This window comes from Penicillium oxalicum, chromosome VII, assembly GCF_001723175.1.
Source record: "Penicillium oxalicum strain HP7-1 chromosome VII, whole genome shotgun sequence".
In the NCBI taxonomy this organism is placed as follows: domain Eukaryota; kingdom Fungi; phylum Ascomycota; class Eurotiomycetes; order Eurotiales; family Aspergillaceae; genus Penicillium; species Penicillium oxalicum.
Window position 1 is genome coordinate 403736 of NC_064656.1, and position 12587 is coordinate 416322.

Below are 12587 nucleotides of genomic sequence, written 5' to 3' on the forward strand. Positions count from 1 at the left end.
GAGAGAGAGAGAGGTAGTCCGTTCCATCTTATCTCCTCGACACTGCGCACCTTCTCCAACACCTGTGGACCATTCTCGTCTTCAGATGAACATCCCCGGTACTCAGCTTTGATTTTCTTTTCCCTCGCAGTCACGGTCCAGGAATGACAGCGCGTACCATTCGTCATCTCATCTTGTTGCAGTCTCTCGCAGGCACATCGGCCTGATTAGATTGACCACGGGATATACCTGAGTCGATCGATCGATTGATTCATTTGACTGGGATTTTTGCTTCAGGTGCACTATCTATCTGGGTCCGATTGCCTTCTGGTCCAGTCCTCCACCGCGCCGAAAGGACAAGTTCAGACCCGGTCGATCACGACAGTCGCGCCCTTTCTTATATCCTCTACCTTGTCTCCGGTCCCGGGGACTCCACGCCTCCTCCTCAGCCTCGATTCTCGAGTCTCGGATTCTCGCAGATAACGCACGTTATTTGCCTTGCCATCCCCCCCCCCCCCCCCAATTTTTTGATCGTTTCTGGTTCTTTTGGGGATTCAATACCGGCCGCCGATAAGCTCCCTGCGAGCTTCTCATTCGATGTACGCACCCGCTCCCCTGGTCTTTCTCCTGGGCCCTTTCCAGTCCCTTATCTCCGCGACTCTCTCCCTCTCTCCCTCGTGCTCCTCCAATTGTCCACTTGTCTCTTTTTCGTTTTTTTGATTTTGCATTTTATTCTCCCCCCGAATTCCCCAGAATTGGAATTTCTGCAAGCCCGAATGGTCTCATTACATGAATACCGAGCCTTTGGATGGTCATTAGCTAATGCCTGACTGCGGTTCCCGTTTACCAGACCTTTTCTAGAGACATACTCTATCTCGCCAATCCCGCTCTCTTGTCCCCCTCCGGACTCTCCCACAAGCCCACTAGATTCATATACTTCTCGGTGCTCCGAGGAGAATCTTGGTTACGTGACGGATTCAAAACGTCACCCATTGCCCCGTTATCAGGGCCTGTACATCCTATCTCGATTATCGCACCGGACACGGGACGACTCCGCTCACTCGCATTCCTCATTGAAGTCGACTCCCCAAGCTTTTCTTCCAGCTAGCTTACCTCCACCAGTGTGCGGCTGGTGGAGTCCCTCTCGTCAATTGGACCGCCTACCAGATCTATAAACGATTGCCGGCCTCGCGGGCTTTCTCTCATGGCGACCGTTATCACCATCCAACCTTCCTCCACGGCGGGCTCCACAACCCCCGGCGCGTATTCTTCACAGGCTCACCATTCCCCCTCTGACTCTCTCCGTCGCCGTCCGCACCCGTCTGCCTCCGCGACCCCTAACACGCTATCTCCCTCGCCGGTGCACGGCGCACCAAGTCTAGGTCGGGTATCAGGCCGGGATGGAGCTAGCTGCGACGCTTGCCTCGGAAGAAAAAGTCGTTGTGCCATGAACGACATCACCAACAAGTGCTACTCGTGTGATTTCCACCGGCAGGACTGTACATTTACCCTGTCAGCTGGTCCTGTAGAAGCCAACACGAAGAAGAGAAAACTCCCGGACACGGCGCGGGACCATGGAGAGATTACAAAAAGGTGAGTGCCCTCGGTAGTACTCTGTGATTGAATGTGTGGTCTAGGTGTCTTGGCCAGGCCGCGATGGCACCGACAGAGATAGATCATAAGCTCCGTGAAAACTAATCAAAGGTCTCCAAGCAGACTTTCCACCGTTCAGCCCGTTCAGCCTGCTCCCGAAAGCGAAGCGGCGCATCCCGCCCAACCACCCTCGATGATTCGCTCCGGCTTCTTCAATCAAACCACCCAGCACATTGGGATGACCACGGAGCTGGAGCCGACGCTGTTGGAATACCTTCCACTCGACGAATATGATGAATGCACCGTGTCCGCCTCGCGCATCCGTCGGTGTGCGGATGACTGCACCTTTATGCGTGTGGTCAACACGGTACCCATTGGCGACTCGCAGGCCGTGTCGCTGGATGCCATTGAGAGCCTGGTCGCTCCCTATGGCTCCACCCTGGTGGAGAAATTCTTCGAACATGTCCACCCGTCATTTCCCATTCTGATGGAGGATGCCTTTCGTCAATCCTATCGGGAGCGAAGGCATTTGTCTCCTCTCCTGCTCGCCGCAGTCTACGTGTTGACTCTCAAGTTTGTGGACGTGGGCACTGGATCGCAGACGGCAAGAAGGCCTGACGCTCAGCGGTTGGAGAGCACTGCCCTGAAGCTGTTGATTGACTCCCTTCCGTACCCCAGCATCTCCACAATCCAGGCCGGTCTGCTGTTGACCCAGAAATCGACCCTTGCGACAGCCTCCCTGAACGGTCAACTGGTCACTGCCGGCTTTGAGCTCGGACTGCACCAGGACTGCACGACGTGGCGTATGAAGACATGGGAAAAGGGTCTGCGAAAGCGTTTGGCCTGGGCACTCTACATGCAGGATAAATGGTCCTCACTCGTCCACGGCCGGCCCTCTCAGATCTTCGCATTCAACTGGACTGTCAAGGATCTGGTGGAGCAGGACTTCTCAGATGCCTTTGCATCCGGAACGAACTCAGTCCATGACGATGGGGATGTGGGCCATGGACCTCTCTTGTTCTGTCACATGGTGGCCCTCACCACCATCCTGTCCGATATCCTGGACCGATTTTATACCTTGCAGGCGATCGAGGATTTTCGCGCTGCAGGAAATCAGCGCACTCGGATCATTTTGGACAAGGCCAAACCCGCACAGATTCGACTAAAAGAGTGGTTCTCATCCTTACCTGCGGCACTGAAGATGGAATCCTCCACTGGCGAAATTGTGGAAACCATTACGGATGAACATGCCCGGAACGGCGCTTTACACTTGGCCTACTTTGCAACGGAAATCACACTACACCGCTGCATCGTGCGTTCTCTGGCCGGTGATGGTGCGGACCCCTATCTGGCCCACATCTGCCGTTCGGCAGCCAAGACGCGCCTGATCTCCGCCATGGACTTTGTGAACCGATTACGACCGGCTCACTTGCGTTCCTTCTGGCCCGCCTCTGCGCGCACCAATTTCTCATTGATCGGGTCGTTCGGGATGTTGCTGCGTATCACCGCCCCGACCAACGAAGAGGCTGAGTTCTACCGCATCCGCCTGTGTGAATATCGCTGGACCCTCAGTGTTTCCCACAAGAATGCTGAATTCATGGGCTTCGCGTTGGAAAGTCTCGATCATGCCACCATGCTGGACAAGCATGTCCCCGCCAAACCGAGTATCGAAGAACTGATGGCGAGTTCAGCCAAGCAGCCCTCGCGACCCACCATGGGCTCGGGTGGCTACGACGATGCTCTCGGCGAGGTCGACATGCACGGTGGAACGGGCGCAAGCTCCTCGGTCATCTCTGGCCTTGCCTCTCCGGCGACAAGTGTCAGTGATATTGACGGCGACGAGATGCCAATGTAGTCTCTCTGAATGCGCTCGTTGAAGCTCACTACATGCCCGACCTCCCCCCTCCCCTCTTTTCCTTTCCCCGATCCATAACACACCTCCTCTATCTCTTCAACCTCGACTCCTGATTCCCCCCCCCTTCCGCTGCTGCGGAATCATCTTCTGCTTCTCACCACATCTCTCGGCGTTGACGGACCTTTTTTCTCATTTCGGACAAAGGCGCTTGATGAAATACCACTTTGCATGTTTGAAACGCCGTGTCTCCTCATCCAACCAACGGGATGGGTTGAGTTATGTGTATGCTTTTCTTTTCTTTGGCTTTCTGTTTTCTCTTTGGATCTCTTCAATCGCTTTTCTGAACTTGACATGAAAGGACTATTCTGGTATGGTACATACCATGTTGGGACATGATATTCAGTGATTGATCGTTAACTTGGGGAAAGTCACTTTGCTTTTTTTTGGAATAGATTGGAATAGCGTAGAGCAGACCTTGAATGATTAATGAATTGATTTCAATTTGACTCTTAGAGTTTGGGAATATAAGAATATCAAGGAAACCTACATTTCTCTTGTTGGTAATCCATGCCCTGTTCCCACCCGTAGCCCGGTCTTCCATATTAGGTACCTCGAAAAGTCGAAACAGGACTCTTTCCATGTAGGACGGAATGAGGGATTCGGGAATAGGCTGCGCGGCAAAGCAGTCGAGATCCCAGCTCAGGTAGTAGATGAAGGAAACCCCAGGGACATCATTCAGTATTTCTTCAAGATACGTGGGATTGACCAAGGTCTTCCTTTTCACCTTTTCATTGATGAAATCAGTATTTAGTGTTGCTGTTACCTAGACAGGAGTAGGGTTCAAGGAGCTGAGATTTGTAGAGAGTCATGTCTACATTATGGATGATGTATATATATGTGTGGGTCATTTTTCTGGACTTTGGTGGTAGTGGTGGTTGATATTAATCCTACGTTGCTTGTCTGGGGGAGAAGAAGGGTGATCGATATTGTGGACAGAGGCACCTTACTTATGGGCTTGAATTGGGAATCGGAGAGATTGCCTCAGCTAGGTACGTGACTGATGGAAATAGATCGATGGTATGCGATGAGGTTCTGATCTCTTTGGATTTTGGAATCATGAACGGACGTTCTTCGTCGGGTGCCCTATGGGAAGATATTTTCCAAATTTTTAGGAATTTCGCGGGAAGAGTTCATAATGCTGATACGGACCTCTACAGATACCAGACTGGAAACCTAGTCATTTGCAAATTATCGAAGAAGAAAACACTGGAAAAAGTTGCATTCCTCAAGAGGGGGAAAATATTGAAGAGGAAAGAAAGTAAAGTACAATGCGCAAGAAAGCAGTCCCCCAAACATCCCATCTATCTGTACATAAGCTTGATGCAACTATCTCAAACGCATCAGTTCCTGGCAAGTCAAAATGTCAAATGTCAAATATCACAGTGGACCCCTCAGAGGTGTCCCAAAGCTCTCGTTATAGGATAGAATTTTCTTATGACATAGTCCGTCTTCACTCGGGTGACTTCATCTTGCAAGACTATGACCGAGCTTCAATTGTAGATGTATCCTCGCTGTCCTCAACGACAATAGCGCCTTCCTCCAGCAACTGCTCGGGTGTCTTCACCCTAACTTCCATCACACGCAGGATCGTATGACGGTGCTTGCTTCGAACTTGTCGAACATGGCGCTGTCTCCGCTTGGTCTTCTCCTTGATACGCAGCGGCTCGGACTCGACACCAACCACGCGGACGCGACACTCAAACAAACGTTCGTCGAGGTGTGGTGAGCCCTTCATCGTTAGATCTCGGGAACCCAGGGCGGTGGCGCGATTGAATCGAAGAATATCGCCCGATTTGACCTTGGGCATCAGGAAAGGAAGACGGACGTGGTCGCCCTCGGTCAACAAGTATGGACGAGCATGCAGCTCCGCGACAATATAGTGTGGCGATTGACCGACAAGATGAGGCAATCGGGACAGGAGACTCTTGCTGACTTCGAGAGGAGATTCAAAAGTAGGCGCGACGGGTTGCTTGGCGAGAGGAACGTCGGCGCGAGTTCGAGGCGTGGAGGATGGAGAAGAAGGGTCGTATGAGGGAACCTTGGGAGAGTGCTGAACTTCTGGTTCGGAGTCTTGGGCACGACGAGCAGCGCTCAGCGGTAATTCAGGGTTTGAAGACGAGGAGGATTGATTTGAGATCTCTTGTTGCTGTGTTCGGAGGAGACTGGTTTGGTGCAGGCAAGCTCGTTGCCGAAGGGGAGCCGCTGCGGTGGAAGTCGAGATCGGAGTGAACAACCGAAGGTCAGCGGCTAGACCACGGAATACTGATCGTGAGAACATTTTGACCGAAGTCTCCTTCGCGTAGACACGGAGGGTACGGGCGGAAATTGAAGGACTCTCTAGTTTGACCAGATGCCGTGCAAGAACGGCCGAACTGTATTTCCCTCGAGAAAATCAGTCCTTGCGCTTATGGCCGCCCGGCCGTCCGTAATGTATCACGTGATATACAGGGAAGCTCACGGCGGGCGCGATAAGGGAGGTCACATGATCTGCTATCTTTTGCCGCAGAGAACGACTTTTTTCGGTAAGCGATTAGATCTTGCAGGTCAACCTCCATACCTTGACCATCTAATACATTTGTGCTCATAAGTCGTCGTTCAACATGGTATGTAACATTCTCTTCGTATTTAAAAAGTGACTTCAACTTGAACAGATTCGACTGACAAAGTTTCCGACCTACAGCCTCAGAACGAGTTCGTGAAAAAGCCCCCTCCTCTCCCGCCCGCCTCAGATGGCTCGATAGAATAATTTTCCAGCATGTCAAGACTGACACAGTATCCTTTCATAGGTATATCGAGCGCTGGCAGAAGCAGCATGGTAAGCGGCTGGATCACGATGAGCGTGTCCGCAAGCGCCAGGCTCGTGAGGGCCACAAGCAATCACACGATGCCCAGAACCTGCGCGGTCTCCGGGCCAAGCTGTACCAGCAGAAGCGCCACAAGGAGAAGATTCAGATGAAGAAGCGCATCAAGGCCCAGGAAGAGAAGAACGTCAAGTCTTCCGCTCCCGACGAGCCTTCCCAGACTCCTCTGCCCCAGTACCTGCTCGACCGGTCTCAGGCTACCAACGCCAAAGCCTTGTCCAGTGCCATCAAGGACAAGCGAGCTGAGAAGGCGGCCAAGTTTGCCGTGCCTTTGCCCAAGGTCAAGGGTATCAGTGAGGAGGAGATGTTCAAGGTGGTCAACACCGGAAAGAAGACCCACAAGAAGTCCTGGAAGCGGATGATCACAAAGCCTACTTTCGTTGGCAATGATTTCACTCGTCGCCCCGTCAAGTACGAGCGATTCATTCGTCCCATGGGTCTGCGTTATAAGAAGGCCAATGTTACTCAGTACGTCCCTGCTTTCCACAAACATCCCGCAGCCTTGGAATCGCTCGACAGGCTCTTGTGTTGACACTAGACCTGGTCACTTTGGATACGATCAACGATAACTAACATTCATCTCTCTCCTCTTCTAGCCCCGAACTCGGTGTGACTGTGCAACTGCCAATTCTCTCCGTCAAGAAGAACCCCAACAACCCTCTCTTCACTCAGCTGGGTGTTTTGACCAAGGGTACCATCATCGAGGTTAACGTTTCAGAGTTGGGTCTTGTCACCACCACCGGTAAGGTGGTTTGGGGTAAATGGGCACAAATCACGAACGTGCCCGAGAACGATGGCTGTGTGAACGCGTGAGTGCCCCCCACACCAACCTCATTCAAACCTCGACCTCGAAATATTAACTCAGTTTGATTTAGTGTTCTCCTCGTTTAAAAAACTGCATTTTCCCGCCCAACCTACCAATCGCCATTTATCACCCCCTCCTAGCAGATTCCGACTATCTGCATTCGATACCACCCCATGTTGCGGATCCAACTTTGAATTGTTTATTTTCTTCGTCTCTCTTCCGTGGTTGATAGAAACCCGCTATCTCTCAGGCGTTGTGGCGCGAATTCTGTCGATTTTCTCCCCCTTTTTTTAACGAGAAAAAGTACAATAGCTCTTGCATGACCCAAGTTGCATTTCGAAATTCGCGCGAAGATCGTATGGCGTAAAGCTATTCGAATACATTGCAGCAAGATTTTGATGACATTGTGAAGGAGGCGAGGGCTTCAAAAGGGCCACCCGTTTCCGCATTACGTATATAGCAAAGATGTTTCCTAAATGCAAATCGATCGTCTTGAATAGGCATCTGGTGCAGAGCACAAAGACAGTCCCGCCGAGTATCTTGATTGTATGTATCCAGCAAATCCCATAACTGGGCATTGAGGATCGAGAGACCCGATAAACACCAATGAGGCTCCACTCCAGTTATCCACGCTCATACAGGACAACCTTTACAGAAGAAAGAAAAATTGTGAACAAGGGAGAAGACGTGGAGAAGCGGCAACCTTTGCCATGCAAAAGGAAAGAAAAAACCAAACCAAAGAGACAAAAACTCCATGTGAACAAGTCAAATAGAGGAGTGGCTCGCCCGGGGGCGCAGAGTATAGAAACGGAAAAAGGAAAAGGAAATGCAATGGAGTCAGATAGATCCAAATCAAATTGGCCATCAAATGAACCCCCAAGGGAGAATCCGAGCGCCAGTGCAAGAAAAAAAATAATCAAGGAACACCAATGGACACCAGTAGTCGTGAGAGTCGTGACAAGAAATGGAAGGAGACGAAAAAGACATGTATGGGAACAGAGGAAAGGCTGGGAAATGAGCGACAGAGGATATTAGACATTTTCTTCTTCAAGAGCCGCTTTGATTTTTGCAAAAAAGCCCGCAGGCCAGGCGGTCAGCTCTTCTTCCTTTGGAATGCCCCGGGCTTTGCAGTGATTGACGACATTGGCCAAGATGCGGCCAAGCATGTCTTGGGTGACGGGCACGGCGCCCTCCAACTGGGCGTCCGGATGCAGGAAAGGGTCACGGGGACCAAGCATTTCCTCAATCGTTGGGCGCAAGGTCTGATCTCGCTGAAGGCATCGCTTCAAGGTTTTGATCAGTCCGGAAGGTACTGGCACGCCGCCGACACCATGGCTAGGAAAGTCAATTTGCACACGAGGATTCGGAATGGCCATGATACGCTCGTAGTACTTGGCAATTTTACCAAAGGGCGGTTGCCCGTACACCATCTTGTATAGGATGCATCCCAGACTCCACACATCGCTGGGCTTTCCCAACTTCATCATCTTACCCATGCTTGCTGGCAAGCCAAGCGAGGCATTGGAATCCACCAACGCTTCGGGCGACATGTAATTGGGAGTGCCCACTTGTTGTTCTCGATGAACATTGACGGTGTTGTCTTGGATCGCGTTTGCAATTCCAAAGTCAATCAATTTCAGTCGGCCCTGGACCATGAGAAAGTTGGCTGGCTTCAGATCAGAGTGTACAATGTTGTGCTCATGTACAGCTTGCACGCACTCAAGCATTTCTTTCCAGTAGAAACGAGTAAAGTTGATATCAAACACAGCATCCTCGGCATTGAGACGGTAGGTCAGGATTTTCTCCAAATCCGACTCGCCGATTTCCATCAGGACGCTGAGACAGTGTTTGTCCAAATTGAGCTCCCAGTCGAACAATCGCACCACACGGTCCACGTTTTCGAGTTTCTTCAGGAGATCAATCTCACCCTTGTACCCAGTCAAGGTCACTGGATCCACGTCTTCCAAATTGACGCGCTTGAGCGCAAAAATCTTGTAATTCTCGGCCATGACACGATACACCCGAGAGCTGCCGCCACGACCAATGCAATCTAAGCGAGTGAAATGCTTGTGATTGATAGACACTTGTGTTCGCTTTTTCCTTGACTGGGATGAAGACGCACCGCCTGTAGCGGTTGCGGTCTCTAAGACTGACATCTTGGGAGGCGGAGGCGCTGGCCGGTGTGGCGTATTGCTGCTTCTGTGGGCGAGAACCTTTCGTGCAGGACTCTCGGCGGGAGTCTCTGCCGCTGCATCTTTCTTTTCGGTATCATATACAACAGAGATTCTCTCGGGCTTATCTAGCAAACCGAGGCCCTGTGATTTGGCACGCTTGAAGGTTGGTGGAGGTTCATTCTCTTGATCCCTTGCAGAGGGTAATAATGGTGGCAGTGACGGTACCTTGAAGACAGGCTGCTCTTTCCCACCCGAAGACTTGGAAGAGACCTCTGAAGAGGCCGGCGTGGACTTGGATTGGGACTCATTCGATTTGGGCGATGCGGACCTGGAAAATAACCAATCTCCACTGGCTCGGTTTGCAGACCTGTCGGAACGAAGACGCTGCTGATGTTGGTCGTACCCGTTTTCTTCTGAGGTAGGATTGGGATCTGCCCATGATACCTTGGGCGAAGATGCTTTCGTAGAGCTTCGGGGCTGGTGATGACGCTCGTCATCGGCCTCTTGTCGCGCATCATGCTCACGAATGATATCCTCATTCATCATGTGATGTTCTTCATTGTTCTCCTCGCTTTGCCGACGCAGGACTCCTCTACGTGCTGGTCCATTGAGGAATGTTCCGGTAAGCCGCCCGACGCGCTTCACTCGTAGGGAACTGTGTGGTGCGACTTCGTCACCGGCGCGACTGCGCAAAACCGAGGATGCTCCGACTCGGGACAGATAATCATCTTTATGACGCGACTTCCACTCGCCATCCGAACGCTCACCACTGCCATACCCCTCACCCGATTGACGATCTGTTGCGCGTTTTGCGGAAGGCGAGACAGATGAAGGGGAGCGGGTGTTGCTCCGCGACGCATTGATTCTGACGCTTCGTGGTCGCGGCGCGGGCGTTATGAAATCGTTGGGGCGGTCTTGCGCTTCCGATTCGGCATTGTGACTGTGTGCCAATGGGGAACCTTCGCGAGAGAATCTGGCCGACGAGGACGAGATGGCACCAATTCGAACGACTCGTGGAACAGGACTCCCATTGGATTGATCGTGAGGCGAGGCGTTCCGAGGCGATTGGCTCTGTTGTCGCAAGTTGGCGGCCGACCGGCGCTCATATGAGGAAGGTTGTTGTTGTTGCCGGTATTGATACTGTTGTTGGCCTCTGTGGAGATGAGGAGAAGATCCCAACCCATCTCCGTCCAGGAGCGCCTTTACCGAGGCGCTGAACTTTGGCTCTGGCACTTCATCATCAGAGCTGTCCCCAGTATAGGTTCTTGCGACCGATGGTTTAGACTCGGCGTACTGTAGCGCTGGCGACGCCCGTCTCGACCCGGAACGAGAGACCACAGGACGGGACATTGGTCGGGCGGATTGTTGATATAAGGCGGAATTGTAGGCTGACGAGAGTGAATTCGGGGACGCCATGTCGATTTCAGCCCTACATTGAAGTCGTGTATCAATGCTGGCCTTTGGCGGCCCGAGGGTATCGTATGTTTGTTGTTATTCACAATGGGAAAGTCCAATCATCTCGAACCCGAGGATCCATCGCGATTTGTGACGGCGCGCTGATTATCACGTGATACTTGGTTGTCATGACAACGAGCTCCCTCGTTCATGTATTTGATCCGAATGACTTTGGCAAAACGTACAATACAAACATGAATCCCCTGGTTGTTCTACGGCTCGCACTCGATGCCGATCAGGTGTCTTTATTGAGTAATAGGCTGCTGATATATTCAAACGACATGTTGATCAGAGTAGCTGTATGTGAAATATACATGGACAAAAAACGGCATGTAGCCCTCTTACAATACAATACATAGTTTCAGCGCAGCGCGCCTTTATGTTGATGTCACCAATCTCTGCCCTGTACCCACAGTCTCAATGATCTGCCCCCAACTTGAACATTGTTTGAATTTTCAGCACGAATCCAATCCTTGGAGGCAAAAAATCTATTGGTTTGAATCCTTCTGTAAGCACTTAGAATCATTCATGCTTCTACCTCCTACTCCCTCGAAGTAATCCTGAAAAATCGAATATCGAAACAGATCAATATGCAGGTAGGTAAGTACCCAAGCTCGAGGCACTACCCCAAGCTAGAGGTTGGAAGTTGCAGTGGATTGGCGGAAATATATCCATTTCACCAGCCTCGGGACAGGTTCCAATTGCTATAGTGAACTTCGTTCATGATTCCCCCCGCTCACACACCTATGTCAACTAATATCTCTGGAAAAGACCCATCGAGTGACTAATTCATCCATCTCATCTGGCAATTTTAGTATTTATCCCATATTTTGTATCTTCGATCTATGCCGCTCACTTGAAATGCCCAGTCTTTATGTTTAGGCAGACAGCACTCTATTCGAACATATTTGCACATTTTTTTAAAAATGGGACTTGAAACTCACCTGTGGAACGGCACATTCTGCACCAGTAAAGTTGATAGTCATTCGTGTATACTGAATTGTTCGAATACGAAAGTGCCACATGTTTGAACGTGCTCAATCATCAACCAATGCAAATGTCATGCACGAAAACTATCCGCACGAACTTAGGCAACTCACTCATCGCACACCAATTCTATGGCGCTGGCTCTAAATGAAAGTGCCGTGGACAAGAAAGAGCGCCTTCGAATCTGGCATGTTGAAAGGTATCGAAATCAACTTACGTGTCAAGCAATGCAGCCATTACTTCACCGACGTCTAGGCCTACCTACATTACATTGGAGGGAGGTAAGGTTACTATCTTCTGGCCAAGTATGACTCAAGGTAGTCCAATAATTCGGACAACTGCGCACTTGTTGACTTCAGCTGTCGAAGTCTCTAGGCGCGTGACAGCTCAAAGCCCTTGGACGAGTGAAATGCGCGAAATAAATATGTAGACTGGAATTGTCTTTCCGTACATTATCCATGCTGGTGTCCCATTTCTCCCCAGCTCTATGCCCGGTAGACCAAGAGCCAAGAGATAACAAAAAAATCATAAGCGGATGATTGAAGCTACGGTCTCAAAGGTGAAATTAACACGCTCGGTTCAAAACTATTGGGCATAAGTTCCGTGGAAGCGGTTGGTTACATGTGCAGGTGCCCGTCGAACGGAGAATGGATACGAATGTTTGTCCTGTCTGCTTAGAAAGTAACCATACGTACCGAGTTGTTCGATCGTGAGGTTTCTTCCGAGAAGCGGGATACTTGGCTCACTCAGTCCAGTTCCTTAGCGTCCATGAATAATGCAGATCAGAAATCATCATCAATAGATTTGGCCAAGAAACA

At 50.8% G+C, this 12587-nt stretch overlaps 5 protein-coding genes across 5 annotated transcripts; 2 read left to right on the forward strand and 3 right to left on the reverse strand.

The window, feature by feature from the left end:
• Nucleotides 1-1183: 1183 nt before the first annotated feature.
• POX_g08663 (uncharacterized protein) lies at nt 1184-3427 on the forward strand (the record flags this gene model as incomplete). The annotated part of the gene is made up of 2 exons (XM_050117433.1): nt 1184-1572; nt 1696-3427. The coding sequence occupies 2 exons, from the start codon at nt 1184-1186 to the stop codon at nt 3425-3427; spliced, it is 2121 nt and encodes a 706-aa protein (XP_049965577.1).
• A 140-nt stretch (nt 3428-3567) lies between these two features.
• POX_g08664 (uncharacterized protein) lies at nt 3568-3780 on the reverse strand (the record flags this gene model as incomplete). The annotated part of the gene is made up of 1 exon (XM_050117434.1): nt 3568-3780. The coding sequence occupies one exon, from the start codon at nt 3778-3780 to the stop codon at nt 3568-3570; it is 213 nt and encodes a 70-aa protein (XP_049965578.1).
• Nucleotides 3781-4964: 1184 nt separating this feature from the next.
• Nucleotides 4965-5765, reverse strand: POX_g08665 (uncharacterized protein; the record flags this gene model as incomplete). The annotated part of the gene is made up of 1 exon (XM_050117435.1): nt 4965-5765. One exon carries the CDS (start codon nt 5763-5765, stop codon nt 4965-4967), a length of 801 nt encoding a protein of 266 aa, XP_049965579.1.
• A 322-nt stretch (nt 5766-6087) lies between these two features.
• Nucleotides 6088-7239, forward strand: POX_g08666 (Ribosome biogenesis protein nsa2; the record flags this gene model as incomplete). Its single annotated transcript, XM_050117436.1, has 5 exons — nt 6088-6090; nt 6168-6178; nt 6274-6816; nt 6945-7157; nt 7224-7239. 5 exons carry the CDS (start codon nt 6088-6090, stop codon nt 7237-7239), a joined length of 786 nt encoding a protein of 261 aa, XP_049965580.1.
• Nucleotides 7240-8184: 945 nt separating this feature from the next.
• POX_g08667 (uncharacterized protein) lies at nt 8185-10743 on the reverse strand (the record flags this gene model as incomplete). Its single annotated transcript, XM_050117437.1, has 1 exon — nt 8185-10743. The coding sequence occupies one exon, from the start codon at nt 10741-10743 to the stop codon at nt 8185-8187; it is 2559 nt and encodes an 852-aa protein (XP_049965581.1).
• Nucleotides 10744-12587: the final 1844 nt, after the last annotated feature.